The sequence below is a fragment of the Crocuta crocuta genome, unplaced genomic scaffold, assembly GCF_008692635.1.
Source record: "Crocuta crocuta isolate KB4526 unplaced genomic scaffold, BGI_CrCroc_1.0 scaffold619, whole genome shotgun sequence".
Lineage (NCBI taxonomy): Eukaryota > Metazoa > Chordata > Mammalia > Carnivora > Hyaenidae > Crocuta > Crocuta crocuta.
In genome coordinates this window covers 2360745-2373263 of record NW_027533395.1, presented here as the reverse complement: position 1 = coordinate 2373263, position 12519 = coordinate 2360745, and the positions used below count along the sequence as shown (strand labels likewise).

At 48.7% G+C, this 12519-nt stretch overlaps 1 protein-coding gene across 3 annotated transcripts in view; it reads right to left on the bottom strand.

The window, feature by feature from the left end:
* Positions 1-2274: 2274 nt before the first annotated feature.
* CNNM2 (cyclin and CBS domain divalent metal cation transport mediator 2) overlaps positions 2275-12519 on the bottom strand; it is a 153820-nt gene continuing 143575 nt past the window's right edge. For 2 of the 3 annotated variants that reach the window (XM_077748471.1, XM_077748472.1), the window contains 2 exons: positions 9458-9642; positions 2275-8745 (listed from right to left, as the gene is read on the bottom strand). In XM_077748471.1, the coding sequence (XP_077604597.1) occupies positions 8536-8745; positions 9458-9642 (395 nt within the window). In that variant the 3' untranslated portion in view covers positions 2275-8535. Of the gene's footprint in view, positions 8777-9457; positions 9643-12519 lie in introns of all 3 variants that reach the window. The other variant, XM_077748473.1, reaches the window with a different exon arrangement.

Here is a 12519-nt window from a genome sequence, read left to right as displayed (position 1 = left end):
GAGATCCCAAAACCATGGTGAGCCGAAGTTGCTTAACTGACTGAGCTACCCAGGTGCCCCAGTAATTTAATTTTCTAATTTAAACCAGTTTTTGGTCTAGTCTGTGTTTCTTCCTACAAAGTAAGATAGCTTTGTTTCATTTTATTACTAGAAGAAAGGTGGATTCGATTGCCTCATGAATCCTCTTAGGTCTCCAAATGGTCGGCTCTCCCGTTAAGCTCTTCCCAAAGCCATGTCTGGGCCAGTGCCGTAGACAAGGCCTCAGAAGTCCAGGCCGAGATGAACCTCACCACATGCACTGGAGCCCAAACAGCTGAGCACACTTTCTCCCCATGAAAGGCAGCACTAGTCTGGAGTCTCCAAGTTCCTGGGATACTTGGAAAGATTTGCCAAGCAAACCTCTTCAACCCTAAAAAAAAATGCTTATTAAGTGTCCNCTCTCCAGAGGTAATCTTTGATTTGTGGGTGGGGGTATTTTGAAGTAAGTAACTTCATTTTTGGACCCGTTGCCCTCAAGTCAAATGATGTAGCAGAATTGTAGCAGAGAAGCTTGCTCAATCTAAATCTTCCTGTCCCCTGCTGGCCTACTGTGTGAGCGCTCCAGTCATGGACACCCCAGCAGGAAAAGCAGTTCCATGAAGAGCTCCAGCAGCTGATTCCCCCTTACACCCTTAGGCCTCACAGTCATCCACCAGGAGAGATGGCATGCTACCAGAATGTCCTAGAGAAAGGGCCCCATAAACCATTCCTTTGTTCTGGAACATGTTGGTATGAGCTGGGAGGATGTTGGAGGGAAAAGGATGAAAGTCTCAGAAAACAAGAACTTATTAGCCGTCTAATATGATTCAACCTTGTGGCTTTAATAAAGAATCATTGCTATCAAATTGAATTACTTTTAAAAAGTACAAAAGAAGTCATTCAGTTTGTACCACTTTCTCTACAAGACCCTCTGATCACTATCTCTGCCTCAGAAGTACTAAGTTGAGAAGAAGGGCTGGGGAGCACAATTTGTTTTATGAGCTAGAAAGCCCAGAGCTTTCTTCATGATCATGCTTAGTAATGAACTGACTCACGGGCACCCCGTGGATGCCAAGGGAAAGCTTAGGAAAATCGCCTCTACTTTCATTGGAGAATTTCCTGATTTGAGCTCAGGGCTCATCTAGACAAAGTGAGTAAAGCAGAAAAAAATAAGCAAAATAGCCAGCTGGGAGTTGCTCTTTTGGAGAGAGAATTCCTTCAACCCCCCTTACTGCTTTCTGCTCTAAGGAAAGCAGACAGGCTCCCAAGTAGGTAACACTTTGCTAGAATATAGTTCTACCCTGTTCTACTTTGCAGAAATTATGGGTGATGACTGGAACGGAACATCGGGATTAGGTCAGGCATGTCCCAAAGCCAGTCTTGCCAGCAGCCCTTCACGGAGCAGTCTCCGTCCACAGGGCAAGTGCAAGTAGGGGGCCAGTCACCAAAAGGCTCAATCCTCAAAGCACGATCCTCTTTGCAATGTAAAAATAGAGGCTAGCAGTGGAGGAAAAATGGATTCCAAAGAGACGTGGTCCAGGAATAAATCACAGAGGGGCTGTGAGCCTCCATGGAAGATTTGCGAGGTCTGGTTGTGTGAGTGAGGATGATTATTAAGAAGGAACACAGAAGACTTGAAAAGCAGTGATGACGGAAGAGGAACATGGGCCCCAACACTGGGTTATTAGGGAAGGTGGATGCCCACCGCATCCTGAAGAGCATTTGAACCCAACTCCCGCACTCAGGCCCAAGTTTTTAACTTGAGAGTGAATCATCTGTGCAGGCTACCACCTTCCTCCTAGGCTTCACAGACCAGAGGAGCTACAGAGCGGTTTTTATCTTCAATAGCCAGCTGCGAGGCTTGAAGGAGGCCTCTGGTCTTGCCTAAGAAAAACAGCTTGGACACTTGCCCAGCTGAACTTTGTGTGGGTCGTGACTGAGCGGCCAATGTCGGGCAATTTGAGTGGATGCCCTCAGTGTCCTTCACTAAAATGAATCAACAGGGGACAGACTATAATCTTTGCAAAGGAGAACCTCCCCACCCATTACTCCACAGAACGGAGGCCCTGTTCTGGTATCTCTCTCTTTTAACATAAGACTTTACGGTATGTGTCCAACAGAGATGCCCTGCTGTGTTGCCATGTCGACAACCAATCCCAGCTTTCTCACCAGGACAGCCATGCTACTGGGCAGGGGACCGAGGTTGGTGTTGCATAGATGAAAGGGGAAAGAGGGAACACACATCCGCTGGAAGGGTGAACAGAAAATCATCATTTATCTAAATAGAATAATAGAAATGAACAAAAACCTTTTAAAACAATCACAAAATTTACAAATAAATTGGTACAAAATAAATAGGAGAGATTGTAAATCTACAACATCATTTGAATTATAAAATGCATTCATTATGACAATCAGCTCACGAAACCTATACATGTCATTTGTGCTTCTTTAGGTTTATGTACACAGCTCGGAATACTGTGCTCGGAAAACTTCATTGCTGAAAAGCATGAAATGTACACTATGACACAGTAAAGGCCGAGGAGGATGAAAATCAGACACTAAGCAGGGTCTTATTTGAGGGCCAAGGCAATGCTGGCATTGGGCCTCAAAACCAAGAAAAGGCATATTAGAAGCCCAAATGGGCAGGCAGCTGCCATTGTCCAGAGAGATGGATTCTGCAATCCAAGGGGGGAAATGGCCAGTTTGCCAACCTGGCTTGGGAGGGTGGGAGTGAGGGAGGCAGCTCTGGTCTCACAGCCATGCTCTACCATTGCATACAGAATAGACCCAGTCACCAGGAGACAACCTCTGAAGTATTTCATGGAGGTACTTGGGAGCCCTGCCTCCATCCTCACCCCCAACACTAGTCCATCAGGAGCAGTGGTGGGCCTGATGAAAGGGGCCAGGGATGCTAGGGTCAGTGTAAGAGCAGCAACCTCTTTATGACAAAAACAAACCAACCCACTGCCTTCTCACCCACTTTAAGGGACAACAGAGCCCTAGGCTCCATGGATGAGGGACTCTAGGAAAGATCTCGTCTTAGTCACAGACAATGTACTAACAGTAGAGGCTTATGTACATAATAAATAATAATATAAAATAAAGCATATACACTTGTAGATTTAAAGGACTCGAGAAACAAGAGAAGTCAATGGACTGATATACTCCACCTTCACAGTAGACTCCAGACATGGAATAATGAATCAGAAGCTAGGATGGGGCTCTCTGGGGAATCAAAGTCCTGAGGCCTTATTCTCTCCCACTCCCTACTGCTCTGGGAGCCCGAGACCGGCAGTGTATACCAAGGGGGCTGGGCCTCCAATAAAAAGGGAAGGCACCCAAGGCCCACCAGGTCCAGGTAATAGTTCTCTCCAGGGTGAATCTGAAGAATTTGGCCCCAAGAGAATCACCTCCCAAGTGACTCCATGTTGGGCAGATGGGGGCAAATGCCAGAAGATACCCTGCCAATTGAGGCAAGTCATTCTTCCAGTTTATGTTTAATACCTCAGCAGGTATTCAAACTCAAAGACGTTTACTCATTCAAGTCTTTCTGATAGTAGGTGCTGGAGCTGTGTACATAAAAACCTTGGTATACAGATTTCTAGAACTTTGCTCTCTTGCTACTAGAACCTTTGTTCCCGTGGTCCTTCAAGTACAGCCTGGTACTTCCCATCAAAAGGTATTTACAATGATTCTAGTGAAATTATGTCAGTGGCTCTAGCATACGTGGACAGAAAGCTTACTTAAGCTGAGCCAACCACAAAGGTCTAAGAAGCCAAGAAAGTCCCCAGCCCAAGATGGCATGAGGAAAGCTCCAAGCTCTACAGTTGCTGTGAATCACCACTGTCTCCTTCTGTCCCTAGGGCTGACCAGGGGCCCTGGAGCCTTCAGACAGGGCAGAAGGAAAACCAGCAAGTAAGCATTCACTGCAGGAAGAATGTCTGCAGGTGGTAGAGGAAAAAGGCCCACTGCCACAGCCTTGAGGGACAAGTGACATCAGCAGGCTTGGCATGGGTGCACCACTCACCCTTAAATGAGACAAATGAACCTCATCTTAGAGTTCTCTGCACTCATCTCTCTTATCAGCCCACTTGAATATAAAAGAAATACGAAAAGATCAAGATTTGTAAATGGCCCTGAGATAATAAAAATCCACTGAGTACGTTGCTCCTTGATAAATTTACACTGGAAAGTTTCTCAATCACCCTAACCCACGTTCCTACTGAGTTCCCTAAATCTCTCCTAATTCTGGATTAACCTGTAACTCACCCAGATGTCCTTCCTTGCTGGACAGAAGCACCACTAGCCCAGAGCCTAGAGTAGAACCAAACCTGACCCAGGAACTGTGTCTTCAGAAACGGAGCACTCGTACCCCAGAAGCCTCGGCACCCTGAACTGCCGGCTCAGTCAGCCTCCTGCAAAAAAAATCCGTCTTGGGTCAAAAGTAACGGTGGGAATTATTCCCGCTGCCCATGGCACCAGAGAACTCGGGTCATGCGGGGTGTGCCAAGCCATCTCTCCCTGGCGGCGGCTTGTATGGGGAGCACCCTTCCTTTGCCAGCCCAGGGGAAAATCTTCTGTTGAGGATCACCCCTGGAAACCATGGGAGGAATCTTGGGCTCCTGGGCCAGGAAAGGGGAAGAGGGCCACAGATCCTCCCTGGCTGTTTTTCAAATGATAGGGTTAGGGTTTGTTCTTATTTCTGACCAGTCAGGACAAAGGTTCAATCAGCCAGGGCCTACGTAGGTCTGCTCCACAACCTGAGAGAATTTGAGGCCAGAAGTTCACAGTCCCCGCCTAGCCAAAGTCCTGTTAACTTTCATTGCTACATAAAACGCAACCCTACTTGTATCTACCACTATTTTCCTAGACTGGGAAAAGCTGGTCCTTTAGTCACATGGTACTGGGGATAACACAGGTAAATATATTCACAGTTAATGTTCCACATTAGTGGGAAGTTCTGCATTCAACCTTTGCACAGAAGTTCCTTAAAGTAACATTAGATAATGGCAAGATGCCCTATTTCCTCCCAACTGGAGAAGCCAACCATGTCAGCACCGGCACTGAGCTCTCTTTTGTAAGTGAGGTGAGAAAGGAGGGAAGACCAGAGTTAAGTGGGATGCCCTCTGAAATGTAAATGATGTAAGAACCAAGGCTTAAACTAGTTGGCTAGCATCCCAATATCCACGTACGAATCTTAGCGTTCTGTTTTCCTGAAAATTTAAATATAGAATTTTGGACTTGCCTCAGGAATATCGAACAGAGAGAAATGAAGGGAAAGAACCTGTAAGGCAGTAGGGGGGGGAACCCCCACACACAAACACAACCCTCCCATGTATAAAGCCAAAGCGGACGGTCCGGGGAACATCTGGATACTAGGGATCCAGTTTCAGATGGGACACGTGAGATGCTACAGTGGCTTGGTACAGGAGGTCGTCCTGTCTGGTCCCACAGAGGCAGGGCCCAAAGCAGGGGCCACGGAAAGCACTGTAGAGAGGCCCTGGGCCTGACAATGGGGGCTCCAGCAGCATTTCAGACACCAGGACCGGGGTCTGCTCCACAGCCCAGTCCTGTCCCCACTTACAGAGCCAGCAGCCCTAGGAAAGGATGAGCCGGTGGTGCTAAGGATTGACTACCGTGCGTGGGGATTTCAAGTATTTGATGGTCTTTCTCTGCCAGACTCCTGTTTACTTTATAGACATAATTGCATAGAACTTCTAAGCCCAAATCACTCTGCTGCCCAGAGAAGCAATGAGCCAGCATTTCTCCTTCAACAGCCTCAGGTTAGTTTCCAGAGGGAAAGCGGGGCCTGGAAGAGGAATCTGATCACTCAAGACACTGAGTATTACTGGAAGGGTCTTGAGGTTTCCCCAAAGCAGATGGAACCGCAGCCAGGAATTATTTTGGATTCCCTGTTGTTACAGAATAATGTGAATAATGAAAGGTAAAGAGTGGCTCACAGAAAATAAATACAAACTCGGGAGGCTAAAATTTCATCCTCGAGAAGCCTCCGTTGCAAAGCCACCCCTGCCAGCACTCTCCAGAGGGCTTTACAAGCAGCCACCACACTGAGCAGGGATGACGGTGGTGACTTCTGTTTCTCTCTCAAGTCAAGCAGCGGGCAGCTGGAATCCCCTCCGTGTTCCCCAGACTCTCTCAGAGCCTTAGGGTTCACACAGGAGCAGTGGGGCTCTGAAAAAGATCCAACACATTAACTCAGATTCCAGAAGCTCCTTCCAGTAGCAAGGCACCCTGAGACGGGCCACGTGTGGAAAAGCAGATCAGTTGGCAGAGACTGAGGGGGCAGAGATCCTGAAAGCCAGAAGGGCCACGGCGTGGCAGGCCAGGCTCCACCAACCACTAGGAAGGCAGGTGCTGTCTGGGCTCAGAGGATGGACGGTGTGGTTGCTGGGGGAGGGGTCACCCCCTCCCTCGCAAGACCCAGGTTTTACTGTCTTACGGGAAACTCATTTCTGCACATCCCCACAGACAGTCCCAGTTTCCACACCACACCGGGGCTGTGTTCAGCCAGCTGCCTCTTAAGAAATAGAGACCTTTGAACTTGGATGGATCTGTTTATAAAAGGGGACGCAGGCAGTGCAGGGTCCCACTAACATTAAGCTGGGGTGGGGGCTCCATCCCATGGCAGCAGGTTGGGTGCCAGCAGGCCACTCAGCCCCCTTCGGGGGCCACCCCTGTGGCGTTCTGCCAGGTCAGGCCAGTACTTCCGTCACGAGGGGACATGGCACCAGCTGGGGAAGACTCTCCAGGCCTGACATCCCAGAAGAAACACTGCGGTAAATGTACCCAAGACGTCAGAGCCCCCAAACTGCTCACCAGGACGCAAGCCCAGCAGGGTGCCGGCTGTTGCACAACCACAGCTCCCACCCTCCCCGGAGCCCACCTGGGGGACACGCTCCTACCTTGAGGAGGGAGAAGGAAACTGCCGCTTGGCCCGGGGCTTCCCTTCGTTCAGTGAGAGCCAGCGGACAAAACGTTATCTTCTCGGCTAGTGACTAGAGGCAGCACAGAGAGGCAACCCTCCATGAGCGCTGCGGCCAGTGTGGTTTCAGCTCAGCGTACGAGCGCTGCCACCAAAATGCACACATCCCTCAGGAAACACTTCAAACAGATAAGATAGTTAAGAATTCAGTCACTCCAGAAATACCCGCTGACGTTAATTTCACTACACGCGATGAATTTGGCATTAAAATAAGGCGGAGACACACATGAAATGGCCACAGCACACATTTGGTTTCCGAATCCCTGTTTGGGGCCACACTGACCCTGGCTGTACAGGCAGCCTCTCTGGTGTGGGCCGCATCTGAGGCGGGAGGCACAGAGGTCCTCGGGCAAGGGTCACAGCCACTGCCGGGCCCCAGGGGCCCAGGGACAGAGGGGGAGGAGGGGCGGGGACCGGCAGCCCCCCAGGTTGCCTCCTTTAAACACACGGGTCTAGAAGTGCCCTCCTGACCCGGCGGGAAGGCCCGACTCCTTTTCTGACCATGACATAGGTCCCGGTGGGAAGGGGAGGAGCTTGAACTCCACACCACATGTTTACTCAAAAGCCCTGTGGAAGATTTCCATTTGGCATCTGTGTAGCAGCATCTTGGGTTAACAAGAGCGAGGACGGGGAGGTGGGTGACGGCGCTCTGTGCTCTGTAAGCTGGGGGGCGCTGGGCTGGGGAGGTGGCCTGGCTGGGCCGGAGAATCCAGGCTGTAGGAAAGTCGGGATGAAGTCACCTTGCCTCTTGCCAATGATAAACCATGGGTTTAAAATTCATTAACATTCATTTTGGTGATAAAAATTCCTTAGAGTAGGAGCAAAATCACATTCCAAGCAAATGTTAAACCTTTCTGAGGGAAAGGGACACGGTTAAACATTAACTTAAAACAACACTGAGCTCACAGAGGCGGCTGCAGGCCCCCCGTGCAGGCTCCACCCCACAGTGGGACAGACGTGGCGGGTTGGCATCGACAGTTTTCTTCATTCATCCTTCAAGTTCCACAGCGACACCCGCTGGGCGCAGGGGAAGCGCGCCCCTCCCCACGAGGGCCGAGGGGCAGGTCCATTCTGTGCGGGTCACATCATGGAGTCACAGCAGAGTTCAGACACAACAACGCAAAACTCTGCAAGAGACACTTTTTAAAAACATGATCTCTTGGGGAAAAAATAATAATAAACCGCCACAATTTTCAACTTCATGCAATCGAGGAAGGAGGAGAGTGAATAAAGATAGAAGGTACAACTGAAAAAATAAACATGGTTCTATCTGGGTGGAAGAGGTGCGTCTCCACCATTTTGAACGCCACGTCCTGGCCGTTGATCTCACACGTCTGGTCTCCAGTCCTGCCCTCACCATCCTCCTCTGCTGCTTCCAGGAAGGGGGACAAAGTCTTTGGTCTCAGGATGTTGCAGGACGCAGCACGGCACACAAGCTCACGCTAATGGGATTCACGGTCCACTGGCCTGGGGGCCTCGGGAGTGGGGTGTGAGGGGCGGCGGGGGGCGCCCTAGATGGCACCTTCGCCGTGCAGGCTGTGGTTGGCCTTGTTGTGTGTCACACAGTTCTGTTCGTTGAGCAGGTTGGCTGTCTCGTCCGGCAACCCGTCGTGCAGCTCCGTAAGAGTCAATTCAATTTTAGTGTTTTCACTGTCTGAAGACTGAGGGGTTTTGTCCATCCGGGATGCCATCAAGGCATTTTGGTATTGCTGTCTGGAGATCTGGGGGCCAGAAGATGGTACAGGAAACAAACTGAAAATAAGGCTTACTTTCAGGCGCTCTGGTCTCGACACTGTATGACACGTTTAAATCTCCCGAAAGGCCCCTCATAGTTTTTCTAGGGAAATGTTATCCTTGAGTATAAACTGAGCCACTTTTAAAGCTCAAATTGATGCTGGTGAACAAGTCAGGTTTTTAACTGATAGAAGCTATTTCCAGATTTTTGTCTCAAAGTTTCACAGAGACTGGAGAACGGAGATAGGCTTCCATCAGCTAAAGCTGGCTCGTTCTTCTGAAGACATCTTTATCCCAGACTAAGAAAAGAACCCTGTCTCGGGGCAGAAGAGAAGCTGAAGGTTCTTCCTGCCCCGTCCCTGCAAGTCTTCAGAGTCTCGAATCTCAGCCTTTCTAGGGCCACCCAGAGTCACTGGGGTCAGGAGCTCACAAGGACTCCCTGGAAACGGTGGATTCTGTTTCTCACCATCTCCAGCTCTCACTCCCTGAAAAAGCCACACCTGACTTGGCAGCTCTTGTGACAGAACCAGGGAGGTTCGTGTTTCCCCAGCCTAAGTCCTGGGCACAGTAGCTGGAGGTGTAGGGACCCCAGATGACAAAAAGAGAGCTCAGAGGCAGGGCCTGGGAAGCCTAACAACTCTCTAGGGCAGTTGGCTCCCAGTGGCCCAGGTCCGGCCCAGCCACTCTCCCTTCTCTTACCTTAACAAACTGAAGGTCAGAAAGGGCTCGCACTGAGTAGTCGGGGATGTAGACTTGAAGGAACGAAGAATTGAGCTGGTTATTGCTGCTCCCCAGTGTCGGCGTTATCGCATCAATCCGGTCACTTCGGCTGAGAGAGTCTGAGTGATTCAAGCCACATGGGCGAGGAGGCGACTTGTTTTCACCTGAAAAAGGAGAGGGAAAACCCACAACCTTTTACGTGAGGTAGATATAACCAATAAAGTCAGCTCTAAAAAGGAGCATCTAATAGACCAGCTCAATCAACTTCTACCAGACGCCAGAGCCATACCGCTCACCACCTGGGGGCTCCTACAACCCGCTTCTCATCTCCCAGCAGCGAGGGGTTGGTGCGGGTCAGCCGCTTGGCCTCATCTGTGCGCGCACACAGTCCTTCCCCAGGCTCTGACCGTGAACACCCTGTGGCTACACGCCTGTGTCAGGAGCGACCCTGAACGCTGTGACCCGCACAGGCTGTGTGCCGCCAAGGCCCAAGACACGGAAGCTCTGGCTATAAAACACAGGCCGCGGGAAGGCGGCACTTCGTTAGTTTGCCAGGAGCAAAAAGCAAAGGACTTGTGGGAATGTTTGTAAATCAGTATGTGTTCACAAGGGATCCCACCAGTTCCGTCTGCTCCTCCTCCCCAACCAAACCCGCTGTCCATGTCTCAGACCCCAACAAAGTCCCCATCAGACAATCCAAGGATGTCTCAGGGACACTAGAAGACACTCAACCCTTAAAAGATTAAAGGCATCGCAGGTGCTGTGGGATTCTTCCAGGACATGGACATTACTCATTCATGAAAACAAAGTGAAAGGAAATTCAGTGAGTCTAAGTGGTGGTGTTCTTAAAGGCAGGTTGACTGCCTTAAAAAATTTGTTTAAAAATTGGCCAGCCACAACAAAACATGGTAAGTACTCAATGAACCTCAAATGGCAAGTTCACTTTCTCCCCAAATTGTCAAGAACAACTTTCCCTACAATTTTCTTGCCAGAACCAATTTTCTGCTGTTAGTCAAAACTAAACTCAGAGTGGCCGCTCCTCCGGTTGCTTCTATTTATCTTCTAAGAGAACAAGGCAAATGAATAATTTTTCAGATGTTTTCTATTTAGCAGAAGGGATGACCCAACACTGCTAAGCCTCAGATTCCCTATCTATGTGTAAAAGGGACATAATAATAGTCCCCACCTCCTAAAGTCTGATGGGGATTCAAAATAAAATCATAGGGGCACCTGGGTGGCTCAGCTGGTTAAGTGTCTTCAGCTTCATGATTGTGAGTTCGCACCCCGCATCAGGCTCTCTGCTGTCAGCACAGAGCCCGCTTTGGAGCCTCTGTCTCCTTCTCTCTCTGCCCCTCCTCACCCCCCCGCTCTATCTCAAAAATAAATAAAAAGCATTTTTAAAAATGAGGGGATATATTAAGTGCTTAGCACAGCATCTGATACCTACAAGCACCCGATCCATACACCTAGTTAACATTGTTGTATTTCCTGTTTGCTTCCCAGGCCTCTCTATTACACACCTACCCTGAGGACCAAGCCTTGTGAGGATGTCACCCAGGCTGACAGATCCAACCTTTCTTTGAAACAAGGGATCCCACGGCATCCTTGGGCTCTAGCCCCACATCACCATTGCTCTAGATAGTGTTTGATTTTGTGTGTTACAATTTCAAGGTCCAAAAACGAACACATTTAAAGGGCACTTTGCTTATTGATCAGACTGCGCCTCGGCAGGTGGGTGTCGGGGGGCTTGCGCAGTACTTCTGGGTCTCCTTTTCTCCTGAGGAGGATTACAGGGTAATTCTCTGGTTTCCCCAAGGCATCTACAGGTCTAGTCAGTTTCCTCTCAACTCATCGCCCTCTGTTTTTATGAGATGAACCCTCTCCTTTGCAGGAACCCACTGCTCAGTGTCCTGGCCTCGGTCTGGAGAAGGACTTGACCCTGTTTTCTGGGACCCCTTTTGTGGCAGCTTGGCTGGGACCCAGTGCGATCAGCCTTTCATCAACAGGCAGTGAGAGAGATGAATATTCACACCAAGGAGAATCAAGACTTTTAAGTGGTCACTCCCCAGTTCAGGTTATGTTTTGGTGCTACATTTATGTGCCAAATTTTTATTGTAATTATGATTAAAAAAAACCCTTTTGATCTTAATTCCCTTATGCCTTCTGAGAACTTTTTTTGTTTTTGCTTTTTTATTCATCTTGCCTAGGAATTCTTTTTATGAGTCAGCTAGAAAGATACTATAAAGTTAACAGTCCCAACCCCCTCCTTTGGAACCACAAAGCACCTTTTGGAATAGGCTAGAAATCACTGCTTTAGGTATATTATTGTAATGCCAGCATCCTGAAGGCTTGGGCCCACAAAATGGATTTTTTTTATTACTGGATTAGATGGAGTGGACACCAGTAAGAAATCTCTAAGTTCTACGGGAAAAGTAAAATACAAATGATATTTCATGAGCTTCATCCAAAGGTCACTTTAGTTCAGCATCTGTGACATCTTAAAGAGGTAGCACATGCCAGCATATGAGATGGGGAGAAAAAACACCAACATCTATACATATACACAAATACATACTTATATGCATATCTAAGCATGTGTACATATGTATAATCTGCAGGCTCCTTTGACTCAAATAGTCGTATAAATAAGATCTTACCCCAAACTTTTTCAGAGTGAAGACTTGAAGGAACACTAGCTTCTTTCTAGGACAAATATTGCCTCCCTTACTAAATATCAGCATTTGAGAGTTTTGCTCAAACTGGATTATGGGTCGCAAATTTCATCAGATTTTTAAACATAAGCTTGTATGGAACAAAAACAAAATAAATACAGAAAAATTGTACTACCAAAAGCTCAGCAATTTTAATTAAAGAAAGATTAAACCTTTGTCTTTCTTTTTAGCTGCTGGACGTGTTAGCCAGGCGTGACCAAAGTCTCCTGCAGGGCAGTAACCAGTGGCTGGTGGGGAATGTGCACAGTGCTCATTTCAGAACAGAGAGAGGGCGACAGGAAAGGCGGGGCCGCCTCCCGGGCTCGGGGC